Raw genomic sequence first — 18,130 nt, forward strand, 5'->3', positions numbered from 1 at the left:
CAAGGGGAGGAGAGAAAACAGAGCTGGCGCGCGAAGGCTGAGCGCCCAGGCAGCCAGAGCCCAGATCGGAAGAGCCGAGGCCGGGCAGAGGGGTCCGTGGGCTCTGGAGGTGCTGGACGGGTGCGATCCGAGAGCAGACCGGGGCCCTCGCGAGCCTCTCCCGGCCCCTGCCCGCGATGAGCGAGGCCAACCGGCTGTGCTCCGGCTACTACAGCCTCAACCAGAGCTTCGTGGAGCCCTTCCAGTGCCCCCGGCGCGGCGAGGGGGCCGCACTCCAGTACTGCTGCGGCTTCGCGGACCTCAAGTACTGCTGCAGCGAGCCGGGCAGCTACTTCCCCTACAAGCACAGCTACATGTGGAGCCTCAGGTGGGCTGAGAGCCCGCGCGTGCGGCGGCTGGCCGGGCCCGGGGCTAGCGAGGCGACAAGCGGAGCCACGCGAGGGCCAGGGAGGTCCCCCGCGTCCCCGCTGTCCGCCCTGGGTTGGGTCCCTACGGAAGGACGCGGAGCCTCTGAGGGCGGGTGAGGGAAGGGAGAGAAATCGCCCCCCGGCTTGAAACTCCCACGGGAGCCAAGACCGGAGGCGAGGCGCGCGCTGGAGGAGTGCGGGCTTATGCGCCCAGGGCGCACTTGGGGCCCGCCTGGCTGGCCCCGCTGGGTTCCCCGCCCGCCTCCCGGGAGCGGACTGCTCTCCCCTCGCCGGGGACCAGTCCCAGGCTGACAGCCCTACTGGTGGAGCGCGAGGACAGGAAGATAACCCAAGCGGAAGGTTTAAAATCCTCTTTTTGGTTTATCTGGTGTATTTGAAGAGAAAGGAGGCTCCTTTGGGGCTCTTTTTACTGCATTAACAAGGACCAGAGTAGTTTAAGACTCTTTGAGGGGTGTGAAGGAATTGGCTGTATTCTTTAAAATACATATATATTTTTAAAAGGGTGTGTGTGTGTGTGTGTGTGTGTGTGTGTGTTCCTGAGGGCCTGTGCAAGCAACTGGGCTTTACGACTTGCCCTTTTTGGAGGATCTGACCCCTACCCTGGAGAGAATTGAAGAGACACCAAGAAAGGTACAGCTTTTGGTTGCTATGATTATACACACACTCTGTAGAACAGGACACCCCCTTTCTTGAAACCTGAGCCATGTGGCTATTGCTGGAATGTGAAGAGACTTTCTAAGGTGAGGTCTTTCTTGTTTCTTTTTCCCATAGTGGCAATTTTATTTTATTTATTCCAACTGGTATTGATGTAGACATTTTCATTATGAATTGCTTTTCCCCCTTCCACTCTGAAGGGCTGCAAACTTTAAACTTGATTTTTCATTTTGCTTGAAGAATGAATGGGGTTCGACAATCAAAGAAAGAGCTCCCACCTTAAATTGTTTTGTACATATTCATTAGTTTATGGGGTTGGAGGAGATGGATTCTGCTAGTAAGAGGTAAAGTATTGTGATTATGTCTCCCAGCCTCCTACATGACCTAGAATTTAACACACATGCCAAGTCTATAGCAAATGACTAAATGTTACTTCTTGAAGCAATAAAGTATTAACGTATTTTTCTATATTGCAAGCATCAAAAAGTCTCAAAAGGAGTGCCTACCTTCCAGTAAGTTCAACTGACAAAATTGTATTTTGCTGGACAGGGGCAAAATGTCAGAAAATAATGATAGCTTATACTTAGTAGATTACATGGGGAAGAAATCTGTATTGCACTGGTTTATTATCTGGCCTTTTGGAAAATAACAGAGTAATCTATCTCTGGGTCACTGGAGGCGTTACTAATGACAGAAGCACCTCCAACAGGGACTGGCAATTCGTAAGTCAAACTCAACTGGAAAATGTGCCTGAGATTCTCAGATCCTTGAATAGTTCCAAAGTGACAAGCAATAGAGGACATAAAACCTTCCTAAGATTTATGAGGGCACAAAGGAGTGAACAGCTTGCTGGGGTCTTCATTCAGTACTGACAAAATGGACAGTGCAGCTCCATTTCCGGGAAATAGAAAAATCACTTCAACTGATGTTGTCATTTGGCAGTGTTAAACCTGGGGTTCCTGTGAGTTATTGAGCTCTGAGAACACAATAGGGAGGTAAATTTATTAAAGCTTCATTTGCCCCCTATTCTTTGCTCTCCACTCCTAATTTAAAATAGTCCAACTGTGAAGAGTCACTAGCCCTCGTTTTGAGATTCTATAGTGGCTGGAGAAAGGCACAGCTGTGGCTATCACAAGGTAAGTGAACTTCCTAAGTAGGAGAATTGCCGCATTAATGTGACAGCAGCTTCAGACCCTCTCTCAAAGCTTGTAAAACAACTGCCATAGGGTGCTGACGCAAGGATAATTCTTCCTTTCCTGTGTCTGGCCCCTTCCCATCTTTTCTCCTCCTATGACTCCCTATGTTCTTAGTATTTTCCTTGGTAACCTTCTCCAGGACTTAGGGAAATAAGGTCTATTGGACAGGGCCATGCATGAGTGGCTATTTAATAAGTATTTATTGAAATGAATATTTTAGGAGCCTCCTGGAGCTCCGTCTTTACTGAGAGTTAATACCTAGAGTTTTGCATGCATAAAGCAACAATTTCCTTTTTTTTTTTTTTGAAACGGGGTCTCGCTCTGTCGCCCAGGCTGGAGTGCAGTGGTGCAATCTCGGCTCACTGTAACCTTTGCCTTCAGGGTTCACGCCATTCTCCTGCCTCAGCCTCCTGAGTAGCTGGGACTACAGGTGCCCGCCACCATGCCCGGCTAATTTTTTGTATTTTTAGTAGAGACAGGGTTTCATCGTGTTAGCCAGGATGGTCTCGATCTCCTGACCTCGTGATTCGCTCGCCTCGGCCTCCCAAAGTGCTGGGATTACAGGCGTGAGCCACCGCGCCCAGCCATAAAGCAACATTTCTGTAAAGTGGACGGTGACATTGAAACTGTTTGTCAGTATTATGAAGAACATTCTTTTTTAACAGAAAGCAGGGATGGCATGCTTTGTTTTTGTTTTTCTTTCAAATTGAATGGTCTGGTTTTATAATTTGTAGATTGAAAGCCCACACTATGTATGTGGAAGTTAATTAAACTAACAATTTTGCTTTCAAATAGACTAAATTACATTTTTACCTTGAAGATTTTTTAATCAGGTTCTTGTTTGAAGAATCTTTCCAGATGTCTAGCCTCTTATCTGCTCTGTGCACCAGATAATATTAACTGAGTGGATTACATTCCCACGTGTCTGTGTATACTGAAGTGATCCTAACCTTCCCTGACACTTAAAATGCACAAAAGTTAGGTTTGGTGCAAACAAGTATAAAAGAGGAGTCGCCAAATGTAGGGAGTCTCCCTTTTAGATGAGAGCAAACCCCAAGTTGAAATATATAACTCTACAGTGACTCTAGCCATAAAATTCCCCAGCCTTCACTCATCTACAGGGCTAGTGGAACTGGGTTGACAATAAACCAAGCACAAGAATCTCTGGAAGTCGACTTCAAGTGTGTGCTTCAGGAGGCAATCTCTTCTTTGCAGGGGTGCTCTATCTCCTGAAATCAAGGACAAGTGGAGTGAGCTTAGCTCTTCACTTTCAGTTCTGTTCTCCTTCCTCCCAAAGCAACAATGCTCCTGGCATCCCTGGTCAAATTCTCCCTTCCCTCCCTTTCGGTACAGGTCAAACTTGTCAGTGTCCTAATCCCAGGGAAAGAGCAGAAGCCTAAAGGCAAGCCAGGAAGATAATGAAGAAAAAGAATATTACTTTTCAATGACGTATGTTCCAAATATAGGTAGATCAATCAGCAGTCAATTATTATTGATTTCCATTTATTGAACAATTTCTACAAGCTAAGCTCTCAAATGCTTTAAATAAGTGTGTACAACACTACCGTGAAAGTTGACAGAAGTATCTGTTTTTGAGTAAAATTGATTAAAATCTATTTATAGGTTAAAATCTATTGGTAGATTTTAATTAGAACAAAATGTGGTTCAAGAAGTACATGTTAGCATATTAGTCTTTCAAGATAATGCTTTTTTTCTCCAAGCTCTTTTCCCATTTAGTGGTATTAAGTTCACAGGCTTATGAAAACTATATTTCTCAAATGATTAGACTTAGAGGTAACTGCATCAGACGGAATCATTACAAATTTAGGGTGGAGCAAATACAATCAGATACACATTTTATTTTTAGAGAAAAATACACGGGCTTCTTCCTTAATGCTGGAAGCCATTGACATTATGCCCCTTTAGAAAGGAAAAAGTCAAACTGAACATGAACTTGATATGAATTTCACAAATACCATTTTCCTTTAATTCAAATCGCTTTCTCCTTTTTTATAATAGTTTTGGCTTTGTAAATCAACAAATGGCGTTTCACATATGTCTTTAGTGCTTTTGCAGAAACAAATATTTTTCTATTCATCATTTGTTGGTGAACCTGATCTTTCCTTCTAAAATATATTAATAATAGATATTTATTTGATGGAGATGTTTTAGAATTATCCCTAGAGAATCATGTGACCTTTAACCTATAATATGAACACGTGGTCTTCCATATTAATGTACAGGCCAGCCAGGAGCGGTGGCTCACGTCTGTAATCCCAGCACTTTGGGAGGTGGAATGCCTGAGCTCAGGAGTTCGAGACCACCCTGGGCAACATGGTGAAACCCCGTTTCTACTAAAATACAAAAAATTAACTGGGCATGATGGTGTGCACCTGTAGTCCCAGATACTCAGGAGGCTGAGGCACGAGAATCACTTGAGCTCTGGAGGTGGAGGTTGCAGTGAACCAAGATTGTGCCATTGCACTCTACCTTGGGCTTCAGAGTGAGACACCATCTCAAAAAAAAAAAAAAAAAAAAGTAATGTATAAATTTAAAAGGGCCTCGAAAATCCTGCAGAGAAAACAAAAGAATTTGGTGGTGGAAAAAGGTGAACTGTAGATTTCAATCAGTTACTTTTTACGCTAAAATACAATTTGGTTATGAATGACTGAGAACAAGAACTAACAATATATTTATGCCTTCTCTTTAGTTGAACCAGTGTGAACCACTTTGTGTGACACATATTTTTTCTCTGTTTTCCTCAGCATTGGTGCCTTGATTGGACTAGGAATTGCTGCCCTTGTTTTACTTGCCTTTGTCATCAGTGTCTGTGTCCTTTGCTATTTATTTCTGTATACAAAACCTCAAAGATTAGACACTGGCCTTAAGCTTCAACAATTAGAGGCTTCTTCCACTCAAGAAGGTAATCAGTATCTATTATTTGTTACCAATTACCTGAACTCTATCCAAAAGAATAACTTGTACCTGGGTGATACTGTTAACAATGAATGCTTTTTAAAAATTCAGTTTACTATGTGTCTCACTAAAAATTCACATTGAATCAGGCCTTAATGATGAAATACCTTAGGGAAATTGTGCTGAAGGAAAAATAGCAGCAGGATGTAATTATTCTCATGAAAATTAAATCATTGGTTCAGTAAATCCACTTTAAATATATTTATGTTCCTTCCAGTTATTAAGGTTTATCCTCTTGAAATTTTTGAAATTTTGATTTTGGATGGAGTCAAAGAAGTCAAATTGTTGCGGGAAGTCAGGGACCCCGAATGGAGGGACCGGCTGGAGCCGCAGCAGAGGAACATAAATTGTGAAGATTTCATTTTAATATGGACATATATCAGTTCCCAAAATTAATACTTTTATAATTTCTTACGCCTGTCTTTACTGCAATCTCTGCACATAAATTGTGAAGATTTCATTTTAATATGGACATTTATAAGTTCCCCAAATTAATACTTTTATAATTTCTTATGCCTGTCTTTACTTTAATTTCTTAATCCTGTTATCTTCGTAAGCTGAGAATGTACATCACCTCAGGACCACTATTGTGTTAAACTGTACAAATTGATTGTAAAACATGTGTGTTTGAACAATAGGAAATCAGTGCACCTTGAAAAAGAACAGAATAACAGTGATTTTCAGGGAACAAGGGAAGACAACCATAAGGTCTGACTGCCTGCAGGGTTGGGCGGAATAGAGCCATATTTTTCTTCTTGCAGAGAGACTATAAATGGACCTGCAAGTAGGGAAGAGATCACTGAATTCTTTTCCTAGCAAGGAATATTAATAATTACGACCCTGGGAAAGGAATGCATTCCTGGGGGGAGGTCTATAAACAGCCGGTCTGGGAGTGTCTGTCGTACATGGTTGAAATAAGGACTGAAATACGCCCTCATCTCCTGCAGTACCCTCAGGCTTACTAGGGTGGGGAAAAAAACCCACCCTGGTGAATTTGAGGTCAGACCAGTTCTCTGCTCTCGAACCCTGTTTTCTGTTGTTTAAGATGTTTATCAAGACAATATGTGCACAGCTGAACATAGACCCTTATCAGGAGTTTTTGATTTCGCCCTTTGCCTTGTGATCTTTGCTTTGCCCTTTGCCTTATGATCTTTATTGGCTTCAGAAGCATGTGATCTTTGTTCTCCTTTTTGCCCTTTGACGCATGTGATCTTTGTGACCTACTCCCTATTCATATACTCCCTCCCCTTTTAAAGTCCTTAATGAAAACCTGCTGGTTTTGCAGCTCACGTGGGCATCATGGTCCTACTGATATGTGATGTCACCCCTGGAGGCCCAGCTGTAAAATTCTTCTCTTTGTACTCTTTCTCTTTATTTCTCAGCCGGCTGACACTTATGGAAAATAGAAAGAACCTATGTTGAAATATTGGGGGTGGGTCCCCCGATATCAAATAAAGAGAGGAACCAAGTATTTGATAACTTATTCTCTGAACCAAATATTTGCATCACTCTATATTGGCTAGTGAGTGCTCAGTTAAGAATTTATCTGTGTGTCTACTGTGTACAGAGTTCAGAAGGGCATATAAAATAATTGAGGCATATAAAAGAAATAGAAAAAATAAGTAGAAGATGTACTGACTAGATTGCAAACTAGTTAAAATATTGGGATTTATATGTGTGTAGTGTGACTATAAAGTAGAAATAAATGTTTATGGTATGTGGAACTAGGTCCTATTATTGTCTCAGACATCAAGTGCTATACAAATGCTAGTTGTTACCATTATAAAACTCAATCACAAAGAATTGTTAAAACTGTTGTGAATATAAATTTCTATAGTGTATTAAAAAGTACTAATTATAAATTTTATTGTGAGAGACACATATAAACAAACTAGAATACACATAGAATATATATGGAATTTATCAAGAATTTATATATAGAATATATAAACTTAGAATATAAATTTAGGATTTATGTATGTATTTAGAATGACACACAAGTGCTTACTTGCTTCCATGTAAAAATAAAATGAAAATCTTTATGTTAAAAAAATTGAGAAAAGTCCCCACCCATATGCTCTATTTTAGCTGCATCCTAAAACTTCTCATATTATGGGGTACCTGTTCTGTGACCTTATCAAATACATCACCACTGTGTGATTGCATTAGCTCTCATTTCCTTCTCTATAGAGGAGACCTCTCAGAGGGTATCCTGTGTCACAGAACAAGGGGGCCAAGATTCCTTGAAAGTTCTCTTCCTGAAGTACTGTTTGGAGATTGCATGGCCAAAATGGCAGGTTGTTAGCTGAATTTAGTACAAATGACTTAGGCCCAGTTTCTCCACTGGGAGTTGATTAGTGATTATCAAATAATCAGATTGTAAAATCAATTTTTGTCTCAATTGCTTAGGTAAAGTTGCAGTTCTTAAATTTTTGCCTAAGAATCATGTAGAGAGCTTGTTAAAAACACAAGTTCCAGGCTCTGCATTTTAAAACAAGTAGCTCCTCTTTCTGCTTCTGTCCTTGTTCTCCTGCTGTCTGCTCTTCAGAGCAGCCAGAGCAGACCTGTTAAAACACAAGTCAGGTCATGTCACTCCTCTGCTGAAAACACTAATCGCTTCCTATCTCTTTCAATGGAGAAAACAGTCTTCATCGTCACCTATGGGGACTTTTGTGATCTGCCCTTATATTTCTTATCTTCACATGCCCAGCCTCCTTGGCCCCTTTACTGTTCCTTGAAATTCCTGACTCAGGGTCTTTGCACATGCTTCCACTATTGTCTAGGATGCTTTTCCCTCAGATATCTGCATGACTTACATTTTCACTTTCCATCTTTACTCAAAAGTTACCTTCCCAGGAGCTCTGCCCTGGTTACCCTATCTGCATTTTTAACTCCCTTTCAACATTTAATACCCTCTTCCTGCTTTGAATTTATCTTAGGCATTTACCATTAACATATTATATCCTTTACTTACCTGTTGTCTGTCTTTTGTCCACTCCAACTAGAAACTAAGTTCCAGAAAAGTAGGAATTTTTGTCTTGTTTGCTCACTACTGTATCCCCAGTGCCTATAACACATAGCAAATATTCCATGAATGAATTGAATGGGGTAGCATTGCATGTGTGTGATCAAAGGAGCATATTTTGAGAAACATTGGCAAAATATTGTCACTGTCACAGTCATAAAACATTCATTGATTGCCTTCTCTATACTCTGCTAAAGAAAAATTGGTTATTTTTCCAGATTTAGCTTAGGTACTGCTCCAAAATTTTATTTCATATTGACTTTAGAACATAGCAACAGAATTAGTTGGTTTGTTGATTCAAGTTTTGTATTCTTGTCGCTACTGAGTGAAGGAGGTCCATTATAGTTAGATGAGGCTGCTTACTTGCAAAGAAATATCCTCATTCTGCCCCCTCATAAATATATTTTGTCAAATTGGCAAATCAATTCAGTACACCTTTCCCGAATGCATGCTATTGGTAAGGCAGGATTTTACGTGATCAGTGACTTCCTGCTGCTTTCAAATGAGGTGATTTTGGTCCCTTGCATTGATTTTAACCAAATCAGACGTAGTGGAGAGCCCAAAATAAAAATAGTTCAAATGTCACTAGAATGGGAAGAGAAAATTGTTTGTATTTGAAAGCGAGCCTTTGATGTGATATTTAAACGTTGCTGTACCCTTCGTTAAATATGCATGTTCCGTTCCAATGATTCTACTACCGAGCAATGGATGCCAGTGTTCTAGCTATTGAGAAAGCAAGTGTGTGACTTTATTGCATTTAAGGAATGTTTTGAAGGTTAGGAACATAATAGAATATTTGCATAATAAATCAAGCAAGTAAATATTACGTCAGAGGAAAATTGGTTTCACCAGTTAGCCATTTCCTTTCTCATGGGTCAGCCTCTCAATATTTTAGGTTAATTTTTACAGTTGAAACTGTTTTCATTATAGGAAATCTGAATGGCCTAAAGGGAAATGTGTTCTTGTGTACATACTAAATTGACTTAGGACACTGAACTTTTTTCCCTCTATAAATGACAACAGTCTAAAATAGTATAATATTAGACTATTTTGCCAAGATTTTCCATAGTATATCTTTATTCTGTTGAATTTCATTACAATTTAAGGCTCTGACATTTGGAATGGATCTTGAAAAAAGCAAGTCTGTGGTAGTGATTGTAGACTCTAATTGGACTACCCCTAGGGCTCATTCTGTACAGAGGACCTATTGCTAAAGCAATTGATTGGTCTTTAAGTTGTGTTCCATTTTCTTCTTTTTAAACTTTTGTGTTTTGGGTTATGCATGCTTCAAATGCCAATGTTTAAAAGAATTCCATTGCTTGTAAATTGTTCTGTATAAGACATACAAAGAAAAAGATGGATGTGTGAAAGGCATCCTTCTGAGTCTACACTCTGAGGATGAGGGCTCATTCCACAGGTTGTGGAGGAATTAATGGCTAATCGAGGAGCAATTAAAGGGGTGTCTTAGAGCCCTGCTTCTCAAACTTTTCCACCAGAGAATCCTTAAATGTATACAGTTGTCCCTCAGTATTCATTGAGATTGGTTCAAAGACACCCTGCGGATACCAATGTCCTCAGATGTTCAAGACTCTGATATAAACTGGCATAGTATTTGCATGTAACCTACACATATCCTTCCATTTTATTTATTTGTTTATTTATTTGGAGACGGAGTCTCACTCTGTCGCCCAGGCTGGAGTGCGGTGGCGCAATCTTGGCTCACTGCAACCACTGTTTCAAGCCATTCCTCCCTGTTTCAAGCCATTCTCTTCCCTGTTTCAAGCCATTCTCCCCCCTCAGCCTCCCCAGTAGCTGAGACTACAGGCACTGGTCACGATGCCTGGCTAAGTTTTTTGTATTTTCAGTAGAGGTGAGGTTTCACCATGTTGGTCAGGCTGGTCTCAAACTCCTGACCTCAAATGATCCACCCGTGTCAGCCTACCAAAGTGCTGGGATTATAGGCATGAGCCACTGTGCCTGGCCCTTTTATATGCCATAAATCTGTAGTCTCCAACTGTTTTTAACACCAGGGACCAGTTCCATAGAAGACAATTTTGCAGGTCGGGGGTGGGAGGGATGGTTTTGGGATGAAACTGCTCCACCTCAGATCATCAAACATTAGAGTCTTGTAAGGAAAGCACAACCTAGATCCCTGGCATGCGCAGTTCACAATAGGGATCGTGCTCCTTTGAGAGTCTAATGCCAGTGTTGATTTGACAGGAGGTGTAGCAGAAGCTGTAATGCTTGCTCGCCCTTTGCTCACCTCCTGCTATGCAGCCTGGTTCCTAACAGACCACAGACTAGCACTAGTCCATGACCCAGGGGTTGGGGACCCCTGCTTTAAATCATCTCTAGGTTAATATGTAGTACAATGTAAATGCTATGTAAGTAGTTGTTATTCTGTGTTGTTTAGGGAGTAATTACAAGAAAAAAAAGTCTGTACATGTTCAGTACAGATGCTTCTTTTTCCCAAATATTTTTGATCCATGGTTGGTTGAATCTACAGATGCAGAACCCACGGATATGGAGGGCCAACTATGTGAGAGAAAGGAACCTGTGTCTCCAGAATTCTAAGGGCTAGAGTAGAAAGGCCCGCTTTAAGCCTAATGAGCTTTACATTATCTGACGTTCCGATTTTATTTTTTAAATTATGAGAATTTTCAATTTGACTGCATAATATAATAACTTGCTTTACTCTAATAATAGCAACTTCTCCCTCTCATATCTGAGTAAAATTGATGCTCCAGGAAGATAAAGCATATTTATCCTGGGGCTTTGAATATCTATTGATACTCTGGAGTTGTAGAAGGGGCTGGGGGAAGGAGCAAAGAGAAGGGTTCTTAGAAGCAGAATTTTTGATAAAAATTAGAAGGGCAAATATTAGTAGAGCTGCTTGGCACAAATAAAATAATACAGTTGTATAGGTATAATAAACAACAAGCCTGTATTTGATGTTCTTTTTTGTAAAAGCAGATGATATAAATGAAAAGGGGTAAGTAAATTAGCAGTAAGGCACAGTTATCTAGGAGAAAAGCATAAATTATATATGAAATACTGAGAAGGAAAGCAAATTTAAAGATAATGCAAACATTTATTCTGCCTGTGAGCAAAACAGGATTTGGGCTGGCTCAGTACGGTCTGCTATATTCATCTTAGAAGATATCCTTGCTCCCCCAAAAGAAAATCTTCCTTTCAATTCATTATAGTTCATTATCAGTTCATTATAGGAAACTTAGGAAATACAGAGAAACAAACAAATAAATCTTGTATGTGACTAATTTTCAACTGTAGAAGTTTCTTTTTTTGTGGTTTCTCCTTTTGGTTTCACACTTAGAAAGTTTTCCCCTCACCAAAAGATATAAAGATAAAAGATTTAAGTATAAAAAATAAATGCATTAGAAGAAAATATAGGTAACTATATTTTCCAGTATAGTTTATATTTTCTAGTGTAGTTAATTTCTGATTTCTAATATAGTTAATTTTTTTTTTTTTTTGAGATGGAGTTTTGCTCTTGTCGGCCAGGCTGGAGTGCAATGGTGTGATCTTGGCTCACCGCAACCTCTGCCTCCCGGGTTCAAGCAGTTTTCCTGCCTCAGCCTCCTGAGTAGCTGGAATTACAGGCATGAGCCACCACACCAGGATAATTTTGTATTTTTAGTAGAGACGGGGTTTCTTTATGTTGGTCAGGCTGGTCTCGAACTCCCGACCTCAGGTGATCAGCCTGCCTTGGCCTCCCAAAGTGCTGGGATTACAGGCATGAGCCACCGCAATTGGCCCTAATATAGTTAATTTTTAACTATATTTTCTATTATAGTTCGAAGTATTAGTAATTAGTTATAGTTGCCTATGGTTCTCTAATTATATAATTACCTAGCTATATAATTACCTAATATAATATAGTTACCTATATTTATATATTTAGATACCTATAGATAACTATATTGTATTAGGTAATTATGTAGTTGTCTATATTTTCTTCTAATGCATTTTTCTTATACTTAAATCTTTAATACTCCTGGAGCTTTAATTTTGGTATAAAATGTGAGGTAGAGATCTGCCTTTTTTATTTTCCAAATAATGAGGCAGTTGTCAAATATTTATTGGCTAATCCATTTTTCTCTTGACAATTTAAAATGTCACTAGTCATAAACTAAATTCTTATATATATTGTGGTCTGTTTTGGACTTTGTGTTTTGTTAAATTGATCCATCTGTTTATTTTAAGCTAGTAATATACTTTAAGAATTACTGTAGGTATACAGTTTATTTTAATATCTGATTAAACAAGATTCCATCTCCCCTCTCTTGTCATGCTTCTTTTTCAAAGTTTCTTGGCTAGTCTAGTAACATTCAAGTTTCCAAATAAACTTTTGAGTCACTCTGTCCAATTTTAAAAAGAGAAATGGTATTTTGATGGATTTTGTACTAAATTTATAAAGAAGTTGGGAACTACTTTTCTAAATAGCCTTAACGTCCTTTCAGAAACATTTGCTCAAAGCTTTTATGAATTAGGCTGCCAAATTATTTATTAATAGTAATATCAGTGTTTATTTCAGAAAGATTTTAAAGGAATTCATTGAGATCTTAGAAGATAGGGTAATTGGAACTCAATGGCATAAAAGGCCACCTGTGTCCCTTTAAATAGAAAGACGTTTTTATTTAAAATAATGAGCCTAGAATTTTATACAACTGCTTTTATTCCTACAATGTAGAAAATCAAATTGCTCAATAGAGCTACTGCTACATTTATTAGGTTGGTGCAAAAGTAATTGCAGTTTTTGCCATTATAATAGCATTTCTGAGTCCTCCTCAAGGCACAGAGTCAGGCAATCCTCAGTCATGTTCAAACCAATAAGCAAAATAGAAGCCAGTCTCTCATTGAAAATCATTTATTTCAAGGATATATAATATCAGCTAACTTCCTTTGTAAGATATTGTTGATCATCAATGGTTGGAAGAATTTAACAATACAGAAAAGAAAGAAAAAGGTGAATTCTGGAAAAAATAGGGTAGGAAAAAAATTTCTGAATAGAACTGCCTCCACTCATTAATGAGTGACTACAGCAAAAGGGCAAGTCCAAGATTCTAACTTTCATGATAAATTTTTTAACTGTGCTTATGTGAGATCTCTTTATATACTTGAGGGGAGTGCAGAGCATTGAAAAGGGAGAGGTCAATAAGTTTTGCTCACTTCACCGTTTAGCTCACACCCAGTCCTGTGCATCATCATATTAAATTTGAAGGGAAAACATCGTCTTACAAATAAAAAAAAACACTTTTAGGGTAAAAACTTGAGATTGCTTGTTTCCGCAAGAAGGAACTGCAGGATGAGTGGGATGTGTAGATTTTCTACTAAATAATAAAGTGACTCAGCTAGGTTAGTACGTGGATGCTGCTGAAGAACTTCAGAACGGTAACACAGAAGCTAGGAGGACATTGGCAGATGATAGTAGAAAGGCTTAATTACAGTTCTGCCCGATAGCCACGAGATAAAGACCTGCAGAAGTCCCCAGCACTCTTTTGATATTTTGAAATGGCAGGCAAGAGCAGAGTTCACAGAAGAATCATAAGTCCCCGAGGAAAGGGTTTGAAAATAAATATAAAATTTAACTGCTACCAGAAAAATTATGTTGGCCTACCTGTGATGAGGACAGGTAGAAAGATTTCGTTCGATGAATTGGATTTAAATTTTGGCAAAGGCCAAAACTTTAATTTAATGCCAGTCTAGGAAGTATAGGACTAAAGAAAGGTTGAAATTTACATACAATGACTAGAACAACAAAAACAAAAGAATGGAAATAAGTAGCAGGCAGCAGGAAGAGCAGCTGACAAGTAACCTAGGAAGAACTGCGATGTTGAATCTTGGCAATTCCCACTCCACTAATGAGAAAAATAAATTAAATAAGAAAAAATTTTTATGTGTAACAAATCTCTGCAATGATATTACAGATTAATTTAAATTGAATCCATGTTGTTACCTGTGACAGAAAAGAGGCAGCCGTTTTTATCCCTATTTTGTTGGTTAAGAAACTAGTTTCTATTTATTAAAAGAAAACTAAGAAAAGCTGAGGTTGCTGAGATATTTTCATCTTTCTCTTTTAAAATTATCCCAGAGTTGCAGTTAGCTGGACTGTATTATCACTATAGCTCCACTAAGTGCAGTTATTTCCCAATATGTCCAATTACTCTAAGTTACCAGAGGGATATACCTTGAAAGCACTTTTGGATTTGTGTAACCTGCAGGAAGATAGAACGCTAGAGGTGTTATGGTGTTTATAACACATCTTTTCTTGTTCACGTAGCAATTTGGTTTTGTTAGGGGAATTGCTTTGGCTTTAGAAGCCAATCAAAAAATATCTTTGTACTTAACACTGGTTAGAAGGATCCAATAGCCAAGTAAATAATGAGTTGAAGCTGGGGAATAAAGGTCTTTACAAGTCATAAATTAATAAAAATCTATACTAGTGTAATGTATTTTGCAAGCCTTTTAATCTCAGAGGGGAGTAAACAAGTTAGATGAATTCCTTCAGTTGTTGCCAGAGAAATATATAATGGAAACAAGAGCATCGGAATGCGGATGACTTAGAGAGAACCCCGGAATGACTAAGTTAGGAAACAACTTCCTTAGTTTATTTCCCATTAAAAAAACCAAAAACCCCAAATTGGTTATGACAAAACACCTTGAACATCTGATTAAACTATTATGAATTTAAGTATGTAAAAAGCTTTGGAAACATGAGGGACTTTAACATTACACTTTTTAGATTTCCAGGAATTCAAAAAAAATTAAAATTTTAGATACTTAAATCGGTGCTTATATAAGACACAAATGTCACCCAGATAATACAAAACTAATTTATATCTTAAATCTTTGATCTTTTATCTTTACCTGCTATGATACTAAAGAGTAAAAATAATATTAAACAAGTGAAAAATAGCCTACAAACACCTTAATTTGATTTTCAAATATTATATAATGTGAATCCAAAATATCTGAGACAGGTCTCTGTCAATTTAGGTTTATTTTGCCAAGGTTAACGACATATCCCTGACACAGCCTCAGGAAGTCCTGAGACATGTGCCCAAGGTGGGTGGGGATACAGTCTGCTTTTATGTATTTTAAGGAGACATGAGACATCAGTTAATATGTGTAAGATGGGCTGGGTGCAGTGGCTCACACCTGTAATCCCAGCACTTTGGGAGGCAGATGCAGGCAGATCACTTGAGTCCAGGATTTCAAGGCCAGCCTGGGCAACACAGTGAAACTCCGTCTCTACCAAAAAATTAAAAAATTAGCTGAGCATGGTGGTGCATGCCTGTAGTCCCAGCTACTCAGGAGGCTAAGGCAGGAGAATTTCTTGAACTCAGGAGGTAGAGGTTACAGTGAGTCGAGATTGCACCACTGTACTCCAGCCCGGTGACAGAGCAAGACTGTCTTAAACACACAAACAAAATGTGTAAGATGTGCATTGGTTTGGTCTGGTAAGGTGAGACAACTCCAGGTTAGAAGTAGATAAGAGACAAAAAGTTGCATTCTTTTGAGTCCTTGATTAGCCTTCCACTAAATACACAATTTAGTCTGGCTCAGTGAATCTGCATTTTTACATAAACAGTAGGGGGAGAGGAAGCAATCAGATATGCATTTGTCTTAGCTGAGCCTCAGAGGGATGACTTTGAAATAGAATGGGAGGCAGGTTTGCCTTAAGCAGTTCCCAGGTTGACTTTTCTCTTTAGCTTAGTGATTTTGAAGTCCCAAGATTTATTTATTTTCCTTTCACATTTCCATCCTTTTCTTTTTAAAATCTTTTGGAGAAAGCATTTTAGAAGAAAAATGAGTCTGGTCTCAGGTTTTGTCTGATCTCTCATGGCTACTATGGTTCATTCCTAGATGGGTAGATCCCACATTATGAGGAAAGCTCATTTTTGGCAGGTTGTTAAGTCTCATGTCCTATCGAAGAGAAAAATAGGGGGAGGAAGAGAGAAAACAAACAAAAACAGAACAATCCTGGTAAATCAATATAGGCCATATTACTTTGAAGTGGCTTATGTATGTAAATAGGTTGCTGTTATTTTCTTCTAAAGCTTAAGTTGTCTAGCTTCAGTTTGCAGGGCTTTAAAGAAAGCACAGCTTAGTTTTCAGTGATTTCAACATAGGAAAAATAGGGAAAAAAGGAAAAAGAAAGAACAAAAATTAAATTAAAAACATTATTTTGGAGACTTGTAGCCTGGAAAAACTTTAGAATTCAGTCCAAACTGTAGAAAATAATAAAAATCTAGTCTAGGCAAGACTAGAATCTAATAACAGGTGTACTATAGCTCATTTTGAAACACAGTTTTTCTCTCTCCAGTCTCCCATTTTTATTAAAAACAAATAATAGGACTGATTTGTTTGCAAAAATAAGCTTTAGTCTTATGCTTGGCCTGATTATTTGTATAAAGGGCAGCAAGGATAATTATTTTTCAAATAGGCTTTTAAGATTGGCTTTGATGAAACTCAAGGAATCTCAGATAAGCCTTTTTTTTTTTTTTTTAGCTGAGCCCAGCCATGAGTTTGTATCCTCAAATACCTATGAGTTGTGTAATTTCCTCTCCTCTTGAGGTCCCAAGATAACTTGGGCCTCTTGGGCCTGTTAGAATGTGACATTCTTTACTTACCACAGGTTAGGAGCCCTATACAGGGACCGTGAGGACAATGGAATGAGGCCAGTTTTCCCCAAAGGGCTTTTATTGGCTCTATGGGTTAAGCTTGATTCCTTAAAGGAAAGCATGCTATTCTATTCAAAGGCTTGGTAAAACAACCAGTTTCTCCAATCGTGTCCTGTTGCAAAAGAAAACATTCTTATTGCACTTACACAAATAACTATATTGCCATAAGTTAAGAAAACTCACAAATAGTTTCCAAATTCTGGAGAAATCAGGCAGAGAGAAATATGCTCCAAATTTTGTTTACAGTATACTTTACTCAATTGTTAAAAGCTGTAAATAGCTTAAAAAGAAGTTTTCTTCACTCTGAAAACAAAACAAAAGATCAGCAACATTTTAAGCAAAAAGTCAGAAAGATTACTTCAGTCTTCTTTTAACTCAGTCCATGCAGTTAACTCTGGTCCTGTTTGATGTTCATGAACATTTCAGCTCTCTGAGAGTCCTGAAAGTTTTTTCCTGTATTCTAATGTCACAATTTCCAAAGTTATTAAAAAACCTGCATTCAAGAGCACCCATCAAAGTCCTACAGCTGATTATAAACCACCTTTTGAAGAGGATCAAAACAAGAGAAGTCTTAGGACAGCCATTATTAAAACCACATTTTACTAGCAATTTGTTACTTCTGTGGAATACAACAGTTTTACATAATAATTATAATTATTAATAACATACTCTAAGTCATATTAGAATTATAGGAGTTTCCCATAATTTTGGAACACATACCAATAACATTTATACAAATATAGCCCAAAGAAAACCAAACACCATTTCATATTTGACAATGCTTCCTGTATGATTTCTATACCAGTAAGCCAAATATGTCTCTTTTGGACTTCTGGGGACTAATAGCAAAAAATTAATGAGGACTCAAGTTAGAATTTGACTTTAGAAAGTGTGTCAAATATAAAAAGTTTAAAACACTTGATATCATGAAATAGGATCACTGGTCATTGCAAAATAAGTCATTCATTTAACCAAAGTGATAACATAAAGATTTCAAAAACAGGTGAAAACCTTTATTCTTTGAGAGAAATTTATTTATTTCCAGAATAATAAGCCCTAATAAAGACAGCATGAGGCCAATTAAACCTACCTTTCAAAATCTTAAAAACAATCCATACAATGCCTATCTGATTTTTTAATCATCTT

At 38.3% G+C, this 18,130-nt stretch overlaps 1 protein-coding gene across 1 annotated transcript in view; it reads left to right on the top strand.

Annotated features, from left to right (window-relative positions):
• SHISAL2B (shisa like 2B) overlaps window positions 1-18,130 on the top strand; it is a 26,053-nt gene continuing 7,923 nt past the window's right edge. Inside the window, exons 1-2 of the mRNA XM_054487498.2 lie at window positions 1-367; window positions 5,044-5,201. Of these exons, the coding sequence (XP_054343473.1) occupies window positions 177-367; window positions 5,044-5,201 (349 nt within the window). The 5' untranslated portion in view covers window positions 1-176. The remainder of the gene's footprint in view (window positions 368-5,043; window positions 5,202-18,130) is intronic.

The sequence above is a fragment of the Pongo pygmaeus genome, chromosome 4, assembly GCF_028885625.2.
Source record: "Pongo pygmaeus isolate AG05252 chromosome 4, NHGRI_mPonPyg2-v2.0_pri, whole genome shotgun sequence".
Taxonomy (NCBI): Eukaryota; Metazoa; Chordata; class Mammalia; order Primates; family Hominidae; genus Pongo; species Pongo pygmaeus.